The sequence below is a fragment of the Oncorhynchus mykiss genome, chromosome 13, assembly GCF_057628025.1.
Source record: "Oncorhynchus mykiss isolate SJ-2025 chromosome 13, ASM5762802v1, whole genome shotgun sequence".
Classification (NCBI taxonomy): Eukaryota; Metazoa; Chordata; class Actinopteri; order Salmoniformes; family Salmonidae; genus Oncorhynchus; species Oncorhynchus mykiss.
This window is the reverse complement of record NC_143034.1, coordinates 68,507,648-68,525,602: the sequence shown is the minus strand read 5'-3', so window position 1 is coordinate 68,525,602 and position 17,955 is coordinate 68,507,648. Positions and strand designations below refer to the sequence as shown.

Below are 17,955 nucleotides of genomic sequence, written 5' to 3'. Positions count from 1 at the left end.
CAATGGGTCTAGATCAAATAGCTAAATTATCCTTGGTATGACCTTCTTAAAACAATTCTATATAGCTTAGTCGAACCCTATTCTGAGCCTACTTCGCATTCGCCATCCGCTCAAGAGGGGCATTTGGTTCACACCTGGGAAGCAGCCCAATTAGAAAACAAATGAAATCCCTTTCAACCGATGTAAACTCCTCCCACTCGATGTACCGGCCAGGTGAGCTAAAAAAACATTCTCAGTGGAACATAATGAGAAATGGAGGAGCCACACCCATGCAGAGGAACAACATGTCAGCAAACTGTGAGCGGGCAACGAGCAGCATTTCCAGGCTCGCCCAGGGCGTCAAAATCACCTAAACCGCTCTGGAAAACCACATCAACTGCTCTTAAAAAGTCTCTAACTTAGGTTGAAAGTATTAACACAGATAGTACAACATATCCATGTGTATCATGGTATCCAATGACTTTGTTATACTGGTATAAGTGGTATTATAAGAATAGTCTAACCTACATTGCTATCAAATTAAATCAAACCAATATATTGATGTACACAATAGATGGTTTAAAGAAGAAGTGGTTCCCCAAAAGTGTTGTTTTATTGACAACTTAAAAAGTGCCTTTGCCTCCACGTCTTTTTCTAAAGTGAAAGTTGGTTAAAACTAGCTACTAGTCTAAAGCCCATGCCTTAGTTTATTTTTCAGTGATGAGCCTATAATGAAGTATGACGCACACATCTTATTGCCTACAGTAATTTTCCAGTGAAGTATACTGTCCTCTCAAGCTGTTCCGAGTCATCATAAACACGGAAGCTGGGAGAAACCGACCCCCCTGTGGAAAAGTGAGACTCACATGTCGGTTGTTTTGCTCTAGGACGACAACAGATCTCACAAGATTTGTCTGAAGGTCCCCCGGTACCAGTTGAAAAAATGAATGGAGGTACAATATATATTGAGACTGTTTAGTGCCAAAAATTAGGGGTTAAGCACATGTAAAAACAAAATATTAAAAAAATAAATATATATATATATATATATATTCCTGATCTTTCTTATATTTCTCAGATATAGGACAGACACTTCAGAACAAACTTCCTATATATTCATTGGAGGGGACTATATGTTCTTCCATGTAGTGAATCTGTTATTCAATGCATTTGTATGGACTATTAGCAGTAAGGCCCAAAATAATTTGATTTTAAAAAATGTATTTAAAAAATATAGACTTCAAGCAGTCTTGAAATTGAAAATCAAATAGCTAAATAATTATTGGTATGACCTCCTTAAAACAATTCCATATCGCTTCGGAGAACCTTACTCTGAGCCGAATTCGCCGTTCACCAACCGCTCAAGAGGGGCATTTGGTTCACACCCGCGTATTTATTTTACAAAAGAAATGCAATCAATTTCAATCTGGAAAAACTCCTCCTCCATTGTGTACTGGCCAGGTGAGCTAAAACAACATTGTCAGTGGAACAGAATGATAAATGAAGGAGTCACACCCATGCAGAGGAACAACATGTCAGCAACAAGTGAGCGGGCAAAGAGATTGAGTTGCAGGCTCGCCCAGGGCATCAAAATCGACTAAAGCGTTCTGGCAAGCTCCATCAGTTGTACTTAAAAAATATCTAATTTAGGTCGAACGTATTAACACAGATAGCACAACATATCCATGCGTATCATGGTATCCAATGACTTTGTTATACTGGTATAAGTGGTATTATAAGAATAGTCGAACCTACATTTCTGTCAAATTAAATCAAATCCATACATCGTTGCACACAATAGATGGTTTAAAGGAGAAGTGAGCTGCAACAGTCCCCCAAAATGTTTGTTTTATTGACAACTTAATTAAAAACTGCCTTTCCCTCCACGTCTTTTTCTAAAGTCTAAGAGAAAAGGTGTTAAATCTAGCTACGTAGTCTAAAGGCCACGCCTCAGTCATGAACCTATAATGAAATATGATGCACACAGCATATTGCCTACAGTCATTTTCCAGTGAACTATACTGTCCTCTCAAGCTCTTCCGTGTTCAGTCAAGACGACTTGTCACGCCACTTCTTACGCAACAGCCCTAAAGAAGGAGATCAAACGTTTTTTGTTTTGTTGGTAAATTGCCTTTACATTTCTTACAGGCTACATTTGAATCTGGTAAGCTATGTTACGATAGACTTGTTTGTAATATAAGTGTTTAAATGAAGGGGTGATAGCCTTCCGGAAATGTATGATGTTTATTTTGTTCTAATTACTATTGCCGTAAATATTGGTTCTATGGTTTCGGTTCCTGAGTAGGCTAATAAAATAAATATATGTCTGCTGAAGAAACGTGTCTTTGGTGAGAAGAAAGTGTTTTATACTTTGGCTTGAGAAATCCATTAGATGGGGCGGCAGGGTAGCCTAGTGGTTAGAGCGTTGGACTAGTAACTGGAAGGTTACAAGTTCAAACCCCCGAGCTGACAAGGTACAAATCTGTCGTTCTGCCCCTTTTTATTGACTGAATTGACCTACATTAAACAATTTAGCTATTAGGATTCCTTACCTGTAATTGTAATGATAAATTGGACATTGTTGACATATATCCCAGTGCAGACATTGTTCTAGAAATAGTACTCAAACAGTAAAAAAAAAGTCAGGTTTATGCGGAATGCTTAGGTGTATACAACTATTTAATGTAAGCCTATTTCAACTTTATTAGGTGTGTTTCACTCAAATAAAGGATTTATTGGAACGACATTTAAAATTATAATTGTCATGTTGATTTGACCCCAAAATAGTTTTGATTTATATTATTCATGAGAAGTGTTTATTCATTTTGGTGTGGATTCTTCGAGTTTAAGTGCTTTTTAAGTGCTTTTTAAGTGCTTTTTTTGCCCTACTTGTTCACCAGCATTTGTATTGTTTTCCCAACAGTCATCAGGGAATCATCACATCAATGGGGTAAATATATTTCAATTTAAAAAATGTAAGAGATGATATATATATATATATATATATGAGGCTCCAGGTTATTTACATGGAAATGACGTTGGCCCACACTTTGTTTATTACATTTATTGACTTGCTGAATTTACAATTGTTTAAGAATTTACTCAAGGCATGTCTGGGTTCCTTACCTAATTTGCAAATGTGTATTTCTTGTTGTTTTAGTTAAATTAATTCATAATTCTACAGTTTAATAAAACAAAACGTATTCTGTTTTTATCATTTTATACAGGTTGTTAAAGAAGATAGAGACTGAGTTTCTTTGCTGTGAGAAGGAAAAAGAAGGTATCAGACAAATTTCTTTATGTAGTGTATTGTCATCCAATGGCCTTTGTATTCAGACACTTTAAAAGGAAATGTCTGATTCAGCTGACATATGCAGCATTTACCGTGAATGCGATCTCCGTGAACATTGCCTTTAAAAGCCGCATTGCCTGTTACCCGCAATCGGATTGAATCCCAGGTTTAGACAACACTAGACCTCATATTTTACACGTTTAATGTTTTTCAATAAACAATTTCCATAAACGTTCAAATTTCATGATAGAGAAATTGAATGTCATAAGAAGATAAAGTTGCTTGCTTACTGGTGACTTGTGGCCACTAGGGCCCCTCCTTCACTATATGAAAACAGTGTCTTCATGTTTTATGATTGGTTGTCATTCTATACTATATAAGGCCTGAGGCCGATTCTTAAAAAATCCACAAGGAAATCAAAAAGCTAGCTGATCCCTCTAGATTTCCACTCGTTGTGCTGATTCTATTTAGCATTCCCTCCAGAGACGATTTTCAACTTCCTTCAAACTACATACTACAGTATGTATTACGCAAAGACAGCTTTCTTTCACCTCCAACACGTCACAACTCGGACCCACTATCACCGACCCCATTGCTGAAACCCTCATTCACGCCTGGACTATTGCAGCACCATTCTCTACAGACTCCCTGACAAAACACTGGACCTACTTCCATAGATTCAATCTCAGCTGCCAGAGTCCTCACACACACCAGACCTTGAGACATCACAACCTTCATCAAACTTCACTGGCTCCCAGTTCAATCCAGGATCATCTTCAAGCAACTCTTGCTCACCGACAAATAGACTGGCCCTCACATACCTCTCCAACCTACTACACTCCCACCGATTTACTGCGCTCCTCTGACACTGGCCTCCTCACCCTCCCTCGCAACAGGCTCCGCTCCATGTGAGAACGTCCTTTAAGCAGTGCAGGCCCCCAGCTCTGGAACTCCCTCTCCATGTCAGAACCTCACAATCCATGCACATATTCTAGTCCACACTAAGACTTCACACAGGCTTACCCAAAATGGCTGTTGTCTAAGCTTTTATCTCTTGTTGTTTACTCCCCTGGTTAGTCTGTCATCATGTTTAGTGCTCTCCCTGGTTAGTCTGTCATCATGTTTAGTGTGCTGCCTGGTTAGTCTGTCATCATGTTTAGTGTGCTGCCTGGTTAGTCTGTCATCATGTTCAGTGTGCTGCCTGGTTAGTCTGTCATCATGTTCAGTGTTCTGCCTGGTTAGTCTGTCATCATGTTTAGTGTTCTGCCTGGTTAGTCTGTCATCATGTTTAGTGTTCTGCCTGGTTAGTCTGTCATCATGTTCAGTGTTCTGCCTGGTTAGTCTGTCATCATGTTTAGTGTTCTGCCTGGTTAGTCTGTCATCATGTTCAGTGTTCTGCCTGGTTATGAATTTGTTGTGCTTAATAAGATCCAGAACTGCATCTTTGAATCAGATGGCTAATAATACATTACGATTCTAAATGTTAATATTTGCAAGTTGTGAGTAGGATGTTCTGCACTCTTGACATTTACAATGTTAAATATAGTTTCTAATTATTGTCAGTTGTTGCCACAGATGCTGAATTCCTCGGCCAAATCGAAAAGATTGTGTCGAAACATCGCCACAACAAGATACCTCTTGCAAAGCCGAAAAGTTACGAGTTGAGAATCGGGGGTCTGGAGGACACTGTTCACGCTGGAGATGGTGAACAGTTAGAAGTTTGGAAAGACTGCTACCTTCCAGAGAGAATGGAGATGGTGGTCATTGGTGCCCTGGATGACTTCCGCTGTTCGGCAGCAGGATGGCAGCTGGTTCTCCTGTTATGTGAAGATGGCAATGTCTACGCCTACGAGTTTGAAGTTCTACACCTTGTTGCCAGAAGCTTGGAGGATCTCTTTAAATCTGGAGCAGAGTTCCCAGGACTGGAGAAACACAGATTTGGAGAATGCTTTGAGGAATTGGTAAGACCCAGCAATATTACATTAACTTAGCAAACGTATTAACTTATTTTGTGTTTAACATTAATAAACAAGGTGTTGTTATTGTCAGTTACAGTAGGTCTTGCATTTATTCGTCTACATGTCATTGTTCTTGAATAATTACAAAATGTAGACATACAGTGTAATGTGTCAATAAGTAAGTTGCTGGACAAGTCAGCTAGTTATTCCACAGTTATATTTTCTCAGACTGAGGAAGAGATGGAGAAAGAGATGCAATGTGACGAAATAAAGAAAATCAATGACGAGCATATTCAGTTCCGAAGAAGTTTGGAGATTGAGATGCTGGGGGATCTCAAAGCAATCAGTCAATCTGAGGTAATAATTACTGTTTGATTCAGACTGAGGGTATGGTACACATAGCAAAACATGACAAAAGTGTGTATATTGAAATCAGGGAAAGTTTAAGACAAAAATCTATTATCTATGCTCGCCCCTAGGTGAACAAACCCTAATACTGCTGTTTGTTTATGTTAATGCTGTCAAAATGTCCGTCAATTATTATGGTAATATTGTGGTAAACTATTTGTGATGTTCCATAACCTCTATGTTGTTGATAATGTTTCAGCCGACCTTTCAACCCAACAAAGGACCGAATATTCAAGGCATTCAAAGGAAGCACTACAAAGGAAGCACTACAAAGGAAGCACTACAAAGGAAGCACTACAAAGGAAGCACTACAAAGGAAGCACTACAAAGGAAGCACTACAAAGGAAGCACTACAAAGGAAGCACTACGAATTCAATGGCTCAGACACAAGAGGATTACAATCCTCACAAGAGGATTACAAAAAGAAAACCAGCCACATCGCGGACCAGGATGCCTTGCTCCCAGACAGACTAAATAACATCTTTGCTCGCTTTGAGGACAATACAGTGCCACTGACACGGCCCGCTACCAAAACCTGGGACTCTCCTTCACTGCAGCCGACGTGAGTAAAACATTTAAACGTGTTAATCTCACATGTCAAATGCCAATGGTGGGTCTCGACCATGTCTTGTGATGAACACAGATCACAAACTGCACTTTTTTTTGCTGATTGACCACCTGTACAGTATTATCTCTGCACAGGGACTGGTTTATGGACTTCATGGCAAAACGAGTCTGGACTTCAGTATAAACATGTTTTATGTTTTTGTGGTTTGAGTATAATGCCCAGAAAGGGGCAAAGTTTGAGGTTACTTAGTGCAATTGTAATCAATTATGATACAGAAAAATTGTTATATACCATGCATTGGGAAAGTATTCAGACCCCTTCACTTTCTCCACAATGTGTTACGTTACAGCCTTATTCTAAAATGGATTACATTAAACATTTTCCTCATCATTCTACACACAATGCCCCATAATGACAAAGTAAAAAAACTGTTGTGGAAATTTTTGCACATTTATTCAAAATAAAAAGCAGACACCTTATTTACATAAGTATTCAGACCCTTTGCTATGAGACACAAAATTGATCTCATGTGCATCCTGTTTCCATTGATCATCCTTTAGGTTTCTACAACTTTATTGGAGTCCACCTGTGATATTCAATTGATTTGGAGATGATTTGGAAAGGCACACACCTGTCTATATAAGGTTCCACAGTTGACAGTGCATGTCAGAGTAAAATAGTGTCGGATGGTGTCGAGGCAAAGATCTGGGGAAGGGTATCAAACAATTTCTGCAGCAATGGTGGTCCCCAATAACCTCCATCATTCTTAAATGGTAGAAGTTTAGAACCACCAAGACTCTTCCTAGAGCTGGCTACCCGGCCAAACTGAGCAATCGGGGGAGAAGGGCCTTGGTCAGGGAGGTGACCAAGAACCCGATGGTCAATGTGACAGAGCTCCAGAGTTCCTCTGTTGAGATGGGAGTACCTTCCAGAAGGACAACCATCTCTGCAGCACTGTACCAATCAGGCCTTTATATGGTAGAGTGGCAACACGCAAGCCACTCCCCAGTAAACAGCACATGACAGTCCACTTGGAGTTTGCCAAAAGGCACATAAAGGACTCTCCGACCATGAGAAACAAGATTCTCTGGTCTGATGAAACCAAGATTCGACTCTTTGGCCTGACTTCCAAGCGTCACTTCTGGAGGAAACCTGGCACCATCCCTACGGTGAAGCATGGTGGTGGTAGCCTCATGCTGTGGGGATGTCTTTCAGTGACAGGGACTCTGAGACTAGTCCAGATCGATGGAAAGATTAATGGAGCAAAGTATAGAGTGATCCTTGATGAAAACCTTCTCCAGAGCGCTCAGGACCTCAGACTGGGGCGATGGGTTCACCTTCCAACAGAACAACGGCCCTAAGAACACAGCCAAGACAGCGTAGGAGTGGCTTCTGGACAAGTCTCTGAATGTCCTTGAGTGGCCCAGCCAGAGCCAGGACTTGAACCCAATCAAACATATTTGGAGAGATATGAAAATAGCTGTGCAGTGACGGTCCCCATCCAACCTGACAGAGCTTGAAAGGATCTGCAGAGAAGAATGGGAGAAACTCCCCAAATACAGGTGTGCCAAGCTTGTAGCACCATACATAAGAAGACTTGAGGCTGTAATCACTGCCAAAGGTGCTTCAACAAAGTACTGAGTAAAGGGTCTGAACACTTATGTAAATGTGATATTGTAAATGTAAATGTGATATTGTAAATACGTATGTAAATGTGATATTGTAAATATTTTTTTGCAAACCTTTCTAAAAACCTGTTTTTGGTTTGTCATTATGGGGTATTGTATGTTGATTGATTAGGGGGGGAAATGATTTCATCCATTTTAGAATAAAGCTGTGATGTAACAAAATATGGAAAAAGTCAAGGGGTCTGAATACTTTCCGATTGCACTGTATATTTGCTAAGGTTTTTAAAAAGGAGTGCATTTTGAGATAATTGTAGATATTATTAAAATAGTTACTTCAGCAAATGACATACAGTGCCTTGCGAAAGTATTCGGCCCCCTTGAACTTTGCGACCTTTGGCCACATTTCAGGCTTCAAACATAAAGATATAAAACTGTATTTTTTTGTGAAGAATCAACAACAAGTGGGACACAATCATGAAGTGGAACGACATTTATTGGATATTTCTAACTTTTTTAACAAATCAAAAACTGAAAAATTGGGCGTGCAAAATTATTCAGCCCCCTTAAGTTAATACTTTGTAGCGCCACCTTTTGCTGCGATTACAGCTGTAAGTCGCTTGGGGTATGTCTCTATCAGTTTTGCACATCGAGAGACTGAAATTATTTCCCATTCCTCCTTGCAAAACAGCTCGAGCTCAGTGAGGTTGGATGGAGAGCATTTGTGAACAGCAGTTTTCAGTTCTTTCCACAGATTCTCGATTGGATTCAGGTCTGGACTTTGACTTGGCCATTCTAACACCTGGATATGTTTATTTTTTAACCATTCCATTGTAGATTTTGCTTTATGTTTTGGATCATTGTCTTGTTGGAAGACAAATCCCCGTCCCAGTCTCAGGTCTTTTGCAGACTCCATCAGGTTTTCTTCCAGAATGGTCCTGTATTTGGCTCCATCCAGCTTCCCATCAATTTTAACCATCTTCCCTGTCCCTGCTGAAGAAAAGCAGGCCCAAACCATGATGCTGCCACCACCATGTTTGACAGTGGGCATGGTGTGTTCAGGATGATGAGCTGTGTTGCTTTTACGCCAAACATAACGTTTTGCATTGTTGCCAAAAAGTTCAATTTTGGTTTCATCTGACCAGAGCACCTTCTTCCACATGTTTGGTGTGTCTCCCAGGTGGCTTGTGGCAAACTTTAAACTACACTTTTTATGGATATCTTTAAGAAATGGCTTTCTTCTTGCCACTCTTCCATAAAGGTCAGATTTGTGCAATATACGACTGATTGTTGTCCTATGGACAGAGTCTCCCACCTCAGCTGTAGATCTCTGCAGTTCGTCCAGAGTGATCATGGGCCTCTTGGCTGCATCTCTGATCAGTCTTCTCCTTGTATGAGCTGAAAGTTTAGAGGGACGGCCAGGTCTTGGTAGATTTGCAGTGGTCTGATACTCATCCCATTTCAATATTATCGCTTGCACAGTGCTCCTTGGGATTTTTTAAAGCTTGGGAAATCTTTTTGTTTCCAAATCCGGCTTTAAACTTCTTCACAACAGTATCTCGGACCTGCCTGGTGTGTTCCTTGTTCTTCATGATGCTCTCTGCGCTTTTAACGGACCTCTGAGACTATCACAGTGCAGGTGCATTTATACGGAGACTGGATTACACACAGGTGGATTGTATTTATCATCATTAGTCATTTAGGTCAACATTGGATCATTCAGAGATCCTCACTGAACTTCTGGAGAGAGTTTGCTGCACTGAAAGTAAAGGGGCTGAATAATTTTGCACGCCCAATTTTTCAGTTTTTGATTTGTTAAAAAAGTTTGAAATATCCAATAAATGTCGTTCCACTTCATGATTGTGTCCCACTTGTTGTTGATTCTTCACAAAAAAATACAGTTTTATATCTTTATGTTTGAAGCCTGAAATGTGGCAAAAGGTTAGCAAAGTTCAAGGGGGCCGAATACTTTCGCAAGGCACTGTATTTAGATATTTGTTTCCTCGTTTTAAAAGAAGTCTATGGACAAGGGGTGACTGCAATCCACACTCATTGTGATTAACTAGCCAATTCCAATAAATGCTTATAAAGCATTTTGGGACCAAAAACCAATAAAAGTACATTTACGCCATTTTTAAAATTCCATGTCCAAATCATCTCCTAAATTGATTTTAACTCAATGACTTGTTTTTAAATTATTTTGCAACGATTTTGGCATGACATTTTGGTAAACATGAGAGGCTGACTTGAAAGTAGTGCTAACTGCTATTTGTATGCATTGGCTAGTTGAATGAAACCAAATTGTGGATTGCAATCAGACTTCAAATCCACATATTGCTTTCAGGGCAAGGAAACAACTATCAAAAAATGTATTTCACTAAACTATCCCTTTAGGCTTCTGGAACTTGTTGATGGAATTTATAGGTTTAAATGAATGATTAGAATATTCCACCCTGAAGCCATATAATTGTATAAAATTGTTAGTCAGTAAAATTATAATAAATGATGTGTGTAGTTTTAGACAGAATAAGGAGTAAAACCATATATCTGTACAATATGCGTTTATGGTATTTTAAACACAGACTGTCTGAGCTCGGTGCCGACCTGACTAGAGATTTGGGAAAGGACAGGGAGTACGTCTCAAGGTCCCAAGGTCTCCCTAATCTTTGTCGGCTGGGTAGTGGGACAGTATGTGCGTAGGATACCTACTGTTGTGTGTGTATGTACAGTGGGGAGAACAAGTATTTGATACACTGCCGATTTTGCAGGTTTTTCTACTTACAAAGCATGTAGAGGTCAGTAATTTTTATCATAGGTACACTTCAACTGTGAGAGACGGAATCTAAAACAAAATCCAGAAAATTACATTGTATGATTTTAAAGTAATTCATTTGCATTTTATTGCATGACATAAGTATTTGATACATCAGAAAAGCAGAACCTAATATTTGGTACATAAACCATTCTTTGCAATTACAGAAATCATACGTTTCCTGTAGTTCTTGACCAGGTTTGCACACACTGCAGCAGGGATTTTGGCCCACTCCTCCATACAGACCTTCTCCAGATCTTTCAGGTTTTGGGGCTGTTGCTGGGCAATACGGACTTTCAGCTCCCTCCAAAGATTTTCTATTGGGTTCAGGTCTGGAGACTGGCTAGGCCATTCCAGGACCTTGAGATGCTTCTTACGGAGCCACTCCTTAGTTGCCCTGGCTGTGCGTTTTGGGTCATTGTCATGCTGGAAGACCCAGCCACGACCCATCTTCAATGCTCTTACTGAGGGAAGGAGGTTGTTGGCCAAGATCTCGCGATACATGGCCCCATCCATCCTCCCCTCAATATGGTGCAGTCATCCTGTCCCTTTTGCAGAAAAGCATCGCCAAAGAATGATGTTTCCACCTCCATGCTTCACGGTTGGGATGGTGTTCTTGGGGTTGTACTCATCCTTCTTCTTCCTCCAAACACGAGTGGAGTTTAGGCCAAAAAGCTCTATTTTTGTCTCATCAGACCACATGACATTCTCCCATTCCTCCTCTGGATCATCCAGATGGTCATTGGCAAACTTCAGACGGGCCTGGACATGCGCTGGCTTGAGCAAGGGGATCTTGCGTGCGATGCAGGATTTTAATCCATGACGGCGTAGTGTGTTACTAATGGTTTTCTTTGAGACTGTGGTCCCAGCTCTCTTCAGGTCATTGACCAGGTGCTGCTGTGTATTTCTGGGCTGATCCCTCACCTTCCTCATGATCATTGATGCCCCACAAGGTGAGATCTTGCATGGAGCCCCAGACCGAGGGTGATTGACCGTCATCTTGAACTTCTTTCATTTTCTAATAATTGCACCAGCAGTTGTTGCCTTCTCACCAAGCTGCTTGCCTATTGTCCTGTAGCCCTCCCAGCCTTGTGCAGGTCTACATTTCATCCCTGATGTCCTTACACAGCTCTCTGGTCTTGGCCATTGTGGAGAGGTTGGAGTCCGTTTGATTGAGTGTGTGGACAGGTGTCTTTTATACAGGTGTAACAGTACTCGTCTTGCGTTGTGTACAATCAGTCATCGACACGGAACTCCAACATGTAGCACCAGTCATGTAGCTTTATTCTGATAAGAACGACACAAAATTGCACGTCATGCAATGCACGTCTCACCATCCAACTCTGCACTCACGCACGCTGGTTTGGTGCTTGTTCACTGGGACAGTTACCAAAATAATACAATTACAATATAATATATTTAACAATGTACCTGATAAGAACGACACAAAATTGCACGTCATGCAATGCACGTCTCACCATCCAACTCTGCACTCACGCACTGTACAAAATATATGAACCCCCCCACCAGACACAGTAAGTTGCTAGCTAATACTGGCGGGAATTCTCTACAACAAAATGCACAACAAATATTCTCCAAAAACCGCTGCATCTTATCGAATAACATTTACAAACAATTTGATATAAATTGTACATTTAAATTATCACTTGAGAGTATAAAAATCACTTTTGATGTACAGTGCTTTGCAACCAACAACTTACCGCTGGTTTGGTGCTTGTTCACTGGGACGATTCTAACTGGAACATCCCCCCTCGTAAGCAAGCTACGCAAACCAGCCAATAAGATGCCATGTTGAGTAGGTGAAGGCAAAACAAACTCAAACCAAAAACCCATTGGCTTAACAATAAAGTGGCAAGGGGAATCACCAATATAACCCTGTTACACAGGTAACGAGTTCAAACAGGTGCAGTTAATACAGGTAATGAGTGGCGAACAGAAGGGCTTCTTAAAGAAAAACTAACAGGTCTGTGAGATCCGGAATTCTTACTGGTTGGTAGGTGATCAAATACTTATGTCATGCAATAAAATGCCAATTAATTACTTAAAAATCATACAATGTGATTTTCTGGATTTTTGTTTTAGATTCTGTCTCTCACAGTTGAAATGTACCTATGATAACAATTACAGACCTCTACATGCTTTGTAAGTAGGAAAACCTGGAAAATCGGCAGTGTATCAAATACTTGTTCTCCCCACTGTATGTGCGTAGGATACCTAATGTTTGTGTGTGAAAGTATGTGCGTAAGAAGCCAGTATAAAATGAATGGTTTTGTCCAATTAACCAGCGCTCTCATGAATAAACATTGTTGACTATTTTATCTGGGCCTCCGTCTGTTTCATTCGACCAGTATCTTACAAATTCTAGGTCGTAGACTGAGTAGTATAATTGAATTGGGTTATGAACATAATTCTCATAACAGAACTGTGGTAGTTGACATGCAGATTTATTTCCAGAGTTAAAATCACACTTTGCTGTACAAACTTAATAAGACAATAACTTGTCAAAAGGCCAAATGTGATTGTGCAGTAGAATTTACACTGTTGCCTCCCGACTGATGCAGCGGTGTAAGGCACTGTATTACAGTGCTTGAGGCGTCACTGCAGTCTGATCACTACAGTTTGATCCCAGGCTGTGTTGCAGCCGGCCGCGACTGGCAGGCCCATGAGGAGGCTCACAATCGGTCCAGCGTCATCTGGGTTAGGGGAGGGTTTGGCTGGCCGGATGTCCTTCGCACTCTAGCGACTTCTTGTGGCGGGCCGGGCGCATGCACGCTGACTTCGGTCGCCAGTTGTACAGTGATTCCTCCAACACATTGGTGCAGCAGGCTTCCGGGTTAAGCAAGCAGTGTGTCAAGAAGCAGTGTGTCTTGGCAGGGTCGAGTTTCGGAGGACGCATGGCTGTTGACCTTCGCCTCTCCCGTGTCCGTACGGGAGTTGCAACAATGGGACAAGACTGTAACTACCAATTGGATATCACAAAAAAGGGGTAAAAAGTAATAAAATAAACAAATATTTATATAAATTATATATATATATATATATATATATATATATATATATATATATGTATATACTGTGGGGAGAACAAGTATTTGATACACTGCCCGATCCATCCTCCCCTCAATACGGTGCAGTCGTCCTGTTCCCTTTGCAGAAAAGCATTCCCAACGAATGCTTCACAGTTGGGATGGTGTTCTTGGGGTTGTACTCATCCTTCTTCTTCCTTCTCATCATCCTTCTTCTTCCTCCAAACACAGCGAGTGGAGTTTAGACCAAAAAGCTCTATTTTTGTCTCATCAGACCACATGACCGTCTCCCATTCCTCCTCTGGATCATTCAGATGGTCATTGGCAAACTTCAGACGGGCCTGGACATGCCCTGGCTTGAGCAGGGGGACCTTGCGTGCGCTGCAGGATTTTAATCCATGACGGCGTAGTGTGTTACTAATGGTTTTCTTTGAGACTGTGGTCCCAGCTCTCGTCAGGTCATTGACCAGGTCCTGCCGTGTAGTTTTGGGCTGATCCCTCACCTTCCTCATGATCATTGATGCCCCACGAGGTGAGATCTTGCATGGAGCCCCAGACCGAGGGTGATTGACCATCATCTTGAACTTCTTCCATTTTCTAATAATTGCGCCAACAGTTGTTGCCTTCTCACCAAGCTGCTTGCCTATTGTCCTGTAGCCCATCCCAGCCTTGTGCAGGTCTACAATTTTATCCCAGATGTCCTTACACAGCTATCTGGTCTTGGCTATTGTGGAGAGGTTGGAGTCTGGACAGGACACCTGATTGAGTGTGTGGACAGGTGTCTTTTATACAGGTAACGAGTTCAAACAGGTGCAGTTAATACAGGTAATGAGTAGAGAACAGGAGGGCTTCTTAAAGAAAAACGAACAGGTCTGTGAGAGCCAGAATTCTTACTGGTTAGTAGGTGATCAAATACTTATGTCATGCAATAAAATGCAAATTAATTACTTAAAAATCATACAATGTGATTTTCTGGATTTTTGTTTTAGATTCCGCCTCTCACAGTTGAAGTGTACCTATGATAAAAATTACAGACCTCTACATGCTTTGTAAGTAGGAAAACCTGCAAAATCGGCAGTGTATCAAATACTTGTTCTCCCCACTGTGTGTGTGTGTGTGTATATATATATATATATATATACAGTATATATATATATATATATATATAAATGAAAAAGATTTCTAGAGACTTTAATTTGTGTTAAGCTGTTTTCAAAATATTGTATTAAAGTTTAGTTGTTAACTTAACTTGCTTAATTTTTTAACTTAGCTTAAATTTTCCCAGCATGCAGGGAAAATGGGTAGGGCTGCTTGAAAAAACATCATTATTTACTGTACATGAACTTTATTCCACTTTACAATACCACTTTTCAGGAGACCAACAGCTACTTATCTGAAATGGATGAGAATATATGGAAGCTTAAAGCCACCGGGAACAGCATTCATTAGACAGGTTGTGAGGCTATTGAGTAGAGGTTGACACGGGAACAGGACTCCCGGATCTTGTGGGTTCCGTGGGATTCTGGCAGGAATGGAGTGAGTTTCTAGAGTCAAGTTTTGGACGGGACAGGAACAACAGTCCACAGGAAAAAAGTTAAAATTAAATTAAATAAGAATTTGTTCTTAACTGACTTGCCTAGTAAAATAAAGGTTAAAAAAATACCTAATAGTTATTGAGCAATGTGGAACAAAAAAGAGACATTATGAACATCAGGTTGATATGGTTATAAGAGGATATATTATATTAACACAAACAAGTGAGAAGATTGAAACAGTTGAGCTTAACACATTGATGTTGTAAATGTTATATTGTTGCATCCAATATGCCATCAGTTAATGTAATATAGTTAGTCTTGACAGAATAATTGTTGGTGTTATACCTTGATTTTCTGAGATGCCTCAACCATAGGGTGGTTACAAATCCTTGGTGTTTATGTCTTCTGTGGTCAGCACTCTGCAGCACAACAATAATGATTGGCAACACCATCATGTTCTGTCCAGTCTGTTGCAGAAACGAAACCTCAGAGCAGCTTCACATCCTGTTGCTAAACCCTGTAATAGCAGCCTTGTCCGTAACAGAAACTGTCAGCACAATAAACAACATGACAAAATCAAAGTTTTTAAAAATAAGGTCAAAATAAAACATAACAAAAAGTATGTTTGAATGACACTGAGGGGCAGTGGTTACAGATAATACAGGCATGCCTGAGGCTGATGCTATGCAGGTGTTTGTACACATGCAGTATACACACTCTCATTCAAATGCACACATACACGGACACACACACATGGAAATATTGCCATACAAAACTCAAACATATTCAGTTTTCCTTGCTGTTATGATGTTTGTTGTCCTTGATGTTTTCTGTTTTCCTTCGTCTTTGTCTTTTTTCTCTTTTGTCCATATTGTTGGTTGTTGGTGCATTGAGGAAAGGTCTTGAGGGTGGGGAATGGAATTATTATTATTATTATTTTTTAAATTGGATGGTTAAGGGGTAGTTCTTGGAGAATTGTGTGGGGGGGGGGGGTCTTGGAAGGCTGGTGGGAGATCTGTTGACGTGTCCTAGGCTACCTGTGCACCACCAAGTCAGAACAGTAGGTTAAGTTCTGAGGGTGAAGGGTTTTGCTGATGGCCAGGTGTAGCGGTGGTGAGGATTCACTCCATGGTGCTGAAAAAGAAAGCTCTGCTGTTGGGACAGCTTTATGTAGGCCCTAACAGTTTGGGACAGCTTAATGTAGGCCCTAACAGTTTGGGACAGCTTAATGTAGGCCCTAACAGTTTGGGACAGCTTAATGTAGGCCCTAACAGTTTGGGACAGCTTAATGTAGGCCCTAACAGTTTGGGACAGCTTAATGTAGGCCCTAACAGTTTGGGACAGCTTAATGTAAGCCCTAACAGTTTGGGCCAGCTTTATGTAGGCCCTAACAGTTTGGGACAGCTTAATGTAGGCCCTAACAGTTTGGGGGGAAACGTTTGTCACCATGTAGTGGCATGCATCTAAAAAAATAATAATAAGTTGAGTTTGCCCCACTAAGATTTATATGCTAAAATCACCATTGAACACAGCGATAATGATTGGCAACACCCTCATGTTCTCTACAGTCTCTTGCAGAAACTAAACCTCAGAGCAACAAGCCTCACGTCCAATAGTTAAACACTAGCAGTAAAACAGTGGTAAAATAATAAAAAAACGCAGGGACGAGTGTTTGTTATGTAAGTCTGGCCTAGAGGTCCATCTTTATCATATCAATGTATCAATAGCCTGCAATGTACTGTGCACCATACATTTAGATGTGTTCTTGTCAGAGTAAATAGATGTTTGCAAAATAACCTGTTTTATGTTGTTGCAGAGCATGAGGGGAGGGAGACCTCGAGGTCATCTACCACTACAGTGTGGCCCACTGTGTGGACTGTGGGGGGTGTTGTCATCACACAGAGTAAAAGAGAAGAGCATGAGCTCCATCACCATCATCTTAGGCTGGGCTTCACAAACAGACAGAGAACTATTGATAATCATTAAAGTAGATAAGGATCACAGTGAAGCAACCAATTATGGGAACACCAATGTTCAAACACCTTCAATTATAACCCGTGACGACCTTTTAGGTCAATTTCCTTAATTAATTTTGAAGTCAGTAAGTCACGATTAGCCATTGTACCCCCATGTATGGTCTAGACCCGCACTTCAATTTACAGGCCAGAGTATACTACGACGCCAGCTAAACGCTATCTGAAGTGGAGTTAGCTTGGCCTGGAGCAGGTTAGAGCTGTAGGATTCGTTGCCATAGAAATGTACCTGGCTAAAAGGTGAGCCAAGTTGAATTAAAAATTGACCAAAGTCATGTGCTTAAGTCCTCTATCCCACTTCGTAGTATAGCCCTCAGGCTGAAAAACTACAATACAAACTTTTGTTGTATAAGTCAAAGTGAACTACACTAATCAGACACATGGTTGAATCAATGATCTGTTGAATCAACTAAGCTAGCCGTTTCACATCCGTTACACTTGTATGAAATGACTGCTCCTACACTAGTGTCATCAGGGAAAGGACGTTTACAGAGGTGGAATCCAAAAATGTGTAAAGTGTTCAAAAGAAACACAGCTAGTTGCGCTAGACTTTTTATCCATAAAAGGACAAGTAGTGTACTGTTTCTAAATGTGTGCATGTGTTTCTTATATGGCGAAATATAGAAATGTGTCTCTAGCTAGTCAATAAACTTAGGCTGGCATATAGATTTAAAGAAGCCACAGAAATTGACAAACAG

The 17,955-nt window shown here is 40.6% G+C and overlaps 1 protein-coding gene across 2 annotated transcripts; it reads left to right on the top strand.

Moving 5' to 3' along the window:
* Positions 1-1,931: 1,931 nt before the first annotated feature.
* On the top strand, positions 1,932-10,812 carry LOC110538819 (uncharacterized). Of its 2 annotated transcripts, none has more exons than XM_036939130.2 (6): positions 1,932-2,143; positions 2,903-2,929; positions 3,207-3,259; positions 4,847-5,232; positions 5,458-5,586; positions 5,837-10,812. In XM_036939130.2, exons 2-6 carry the CDS (start codon positions 2,925-2,927, stop codon positions 6,113-6,115), a joined length of 852 nt encoding a protein of 283 aa, XP_036795025.2. In that variant the 5' UTR covers positions 1,932-2,143; positions 2,903-2,924; the 3' UTR covers positions 6,116-10,812. The 2 variants fall into 2 exon arrangements, with proteins under 2 accessions (XP_036795025.2, XP_036795022.2); XM_036939127.2 differs by having other exon boundaries at positions 1,963-2,143; positions 4,835-5,232.
* Positions 10,813-17,955: the final 7,143 nt, after the last annotated feature.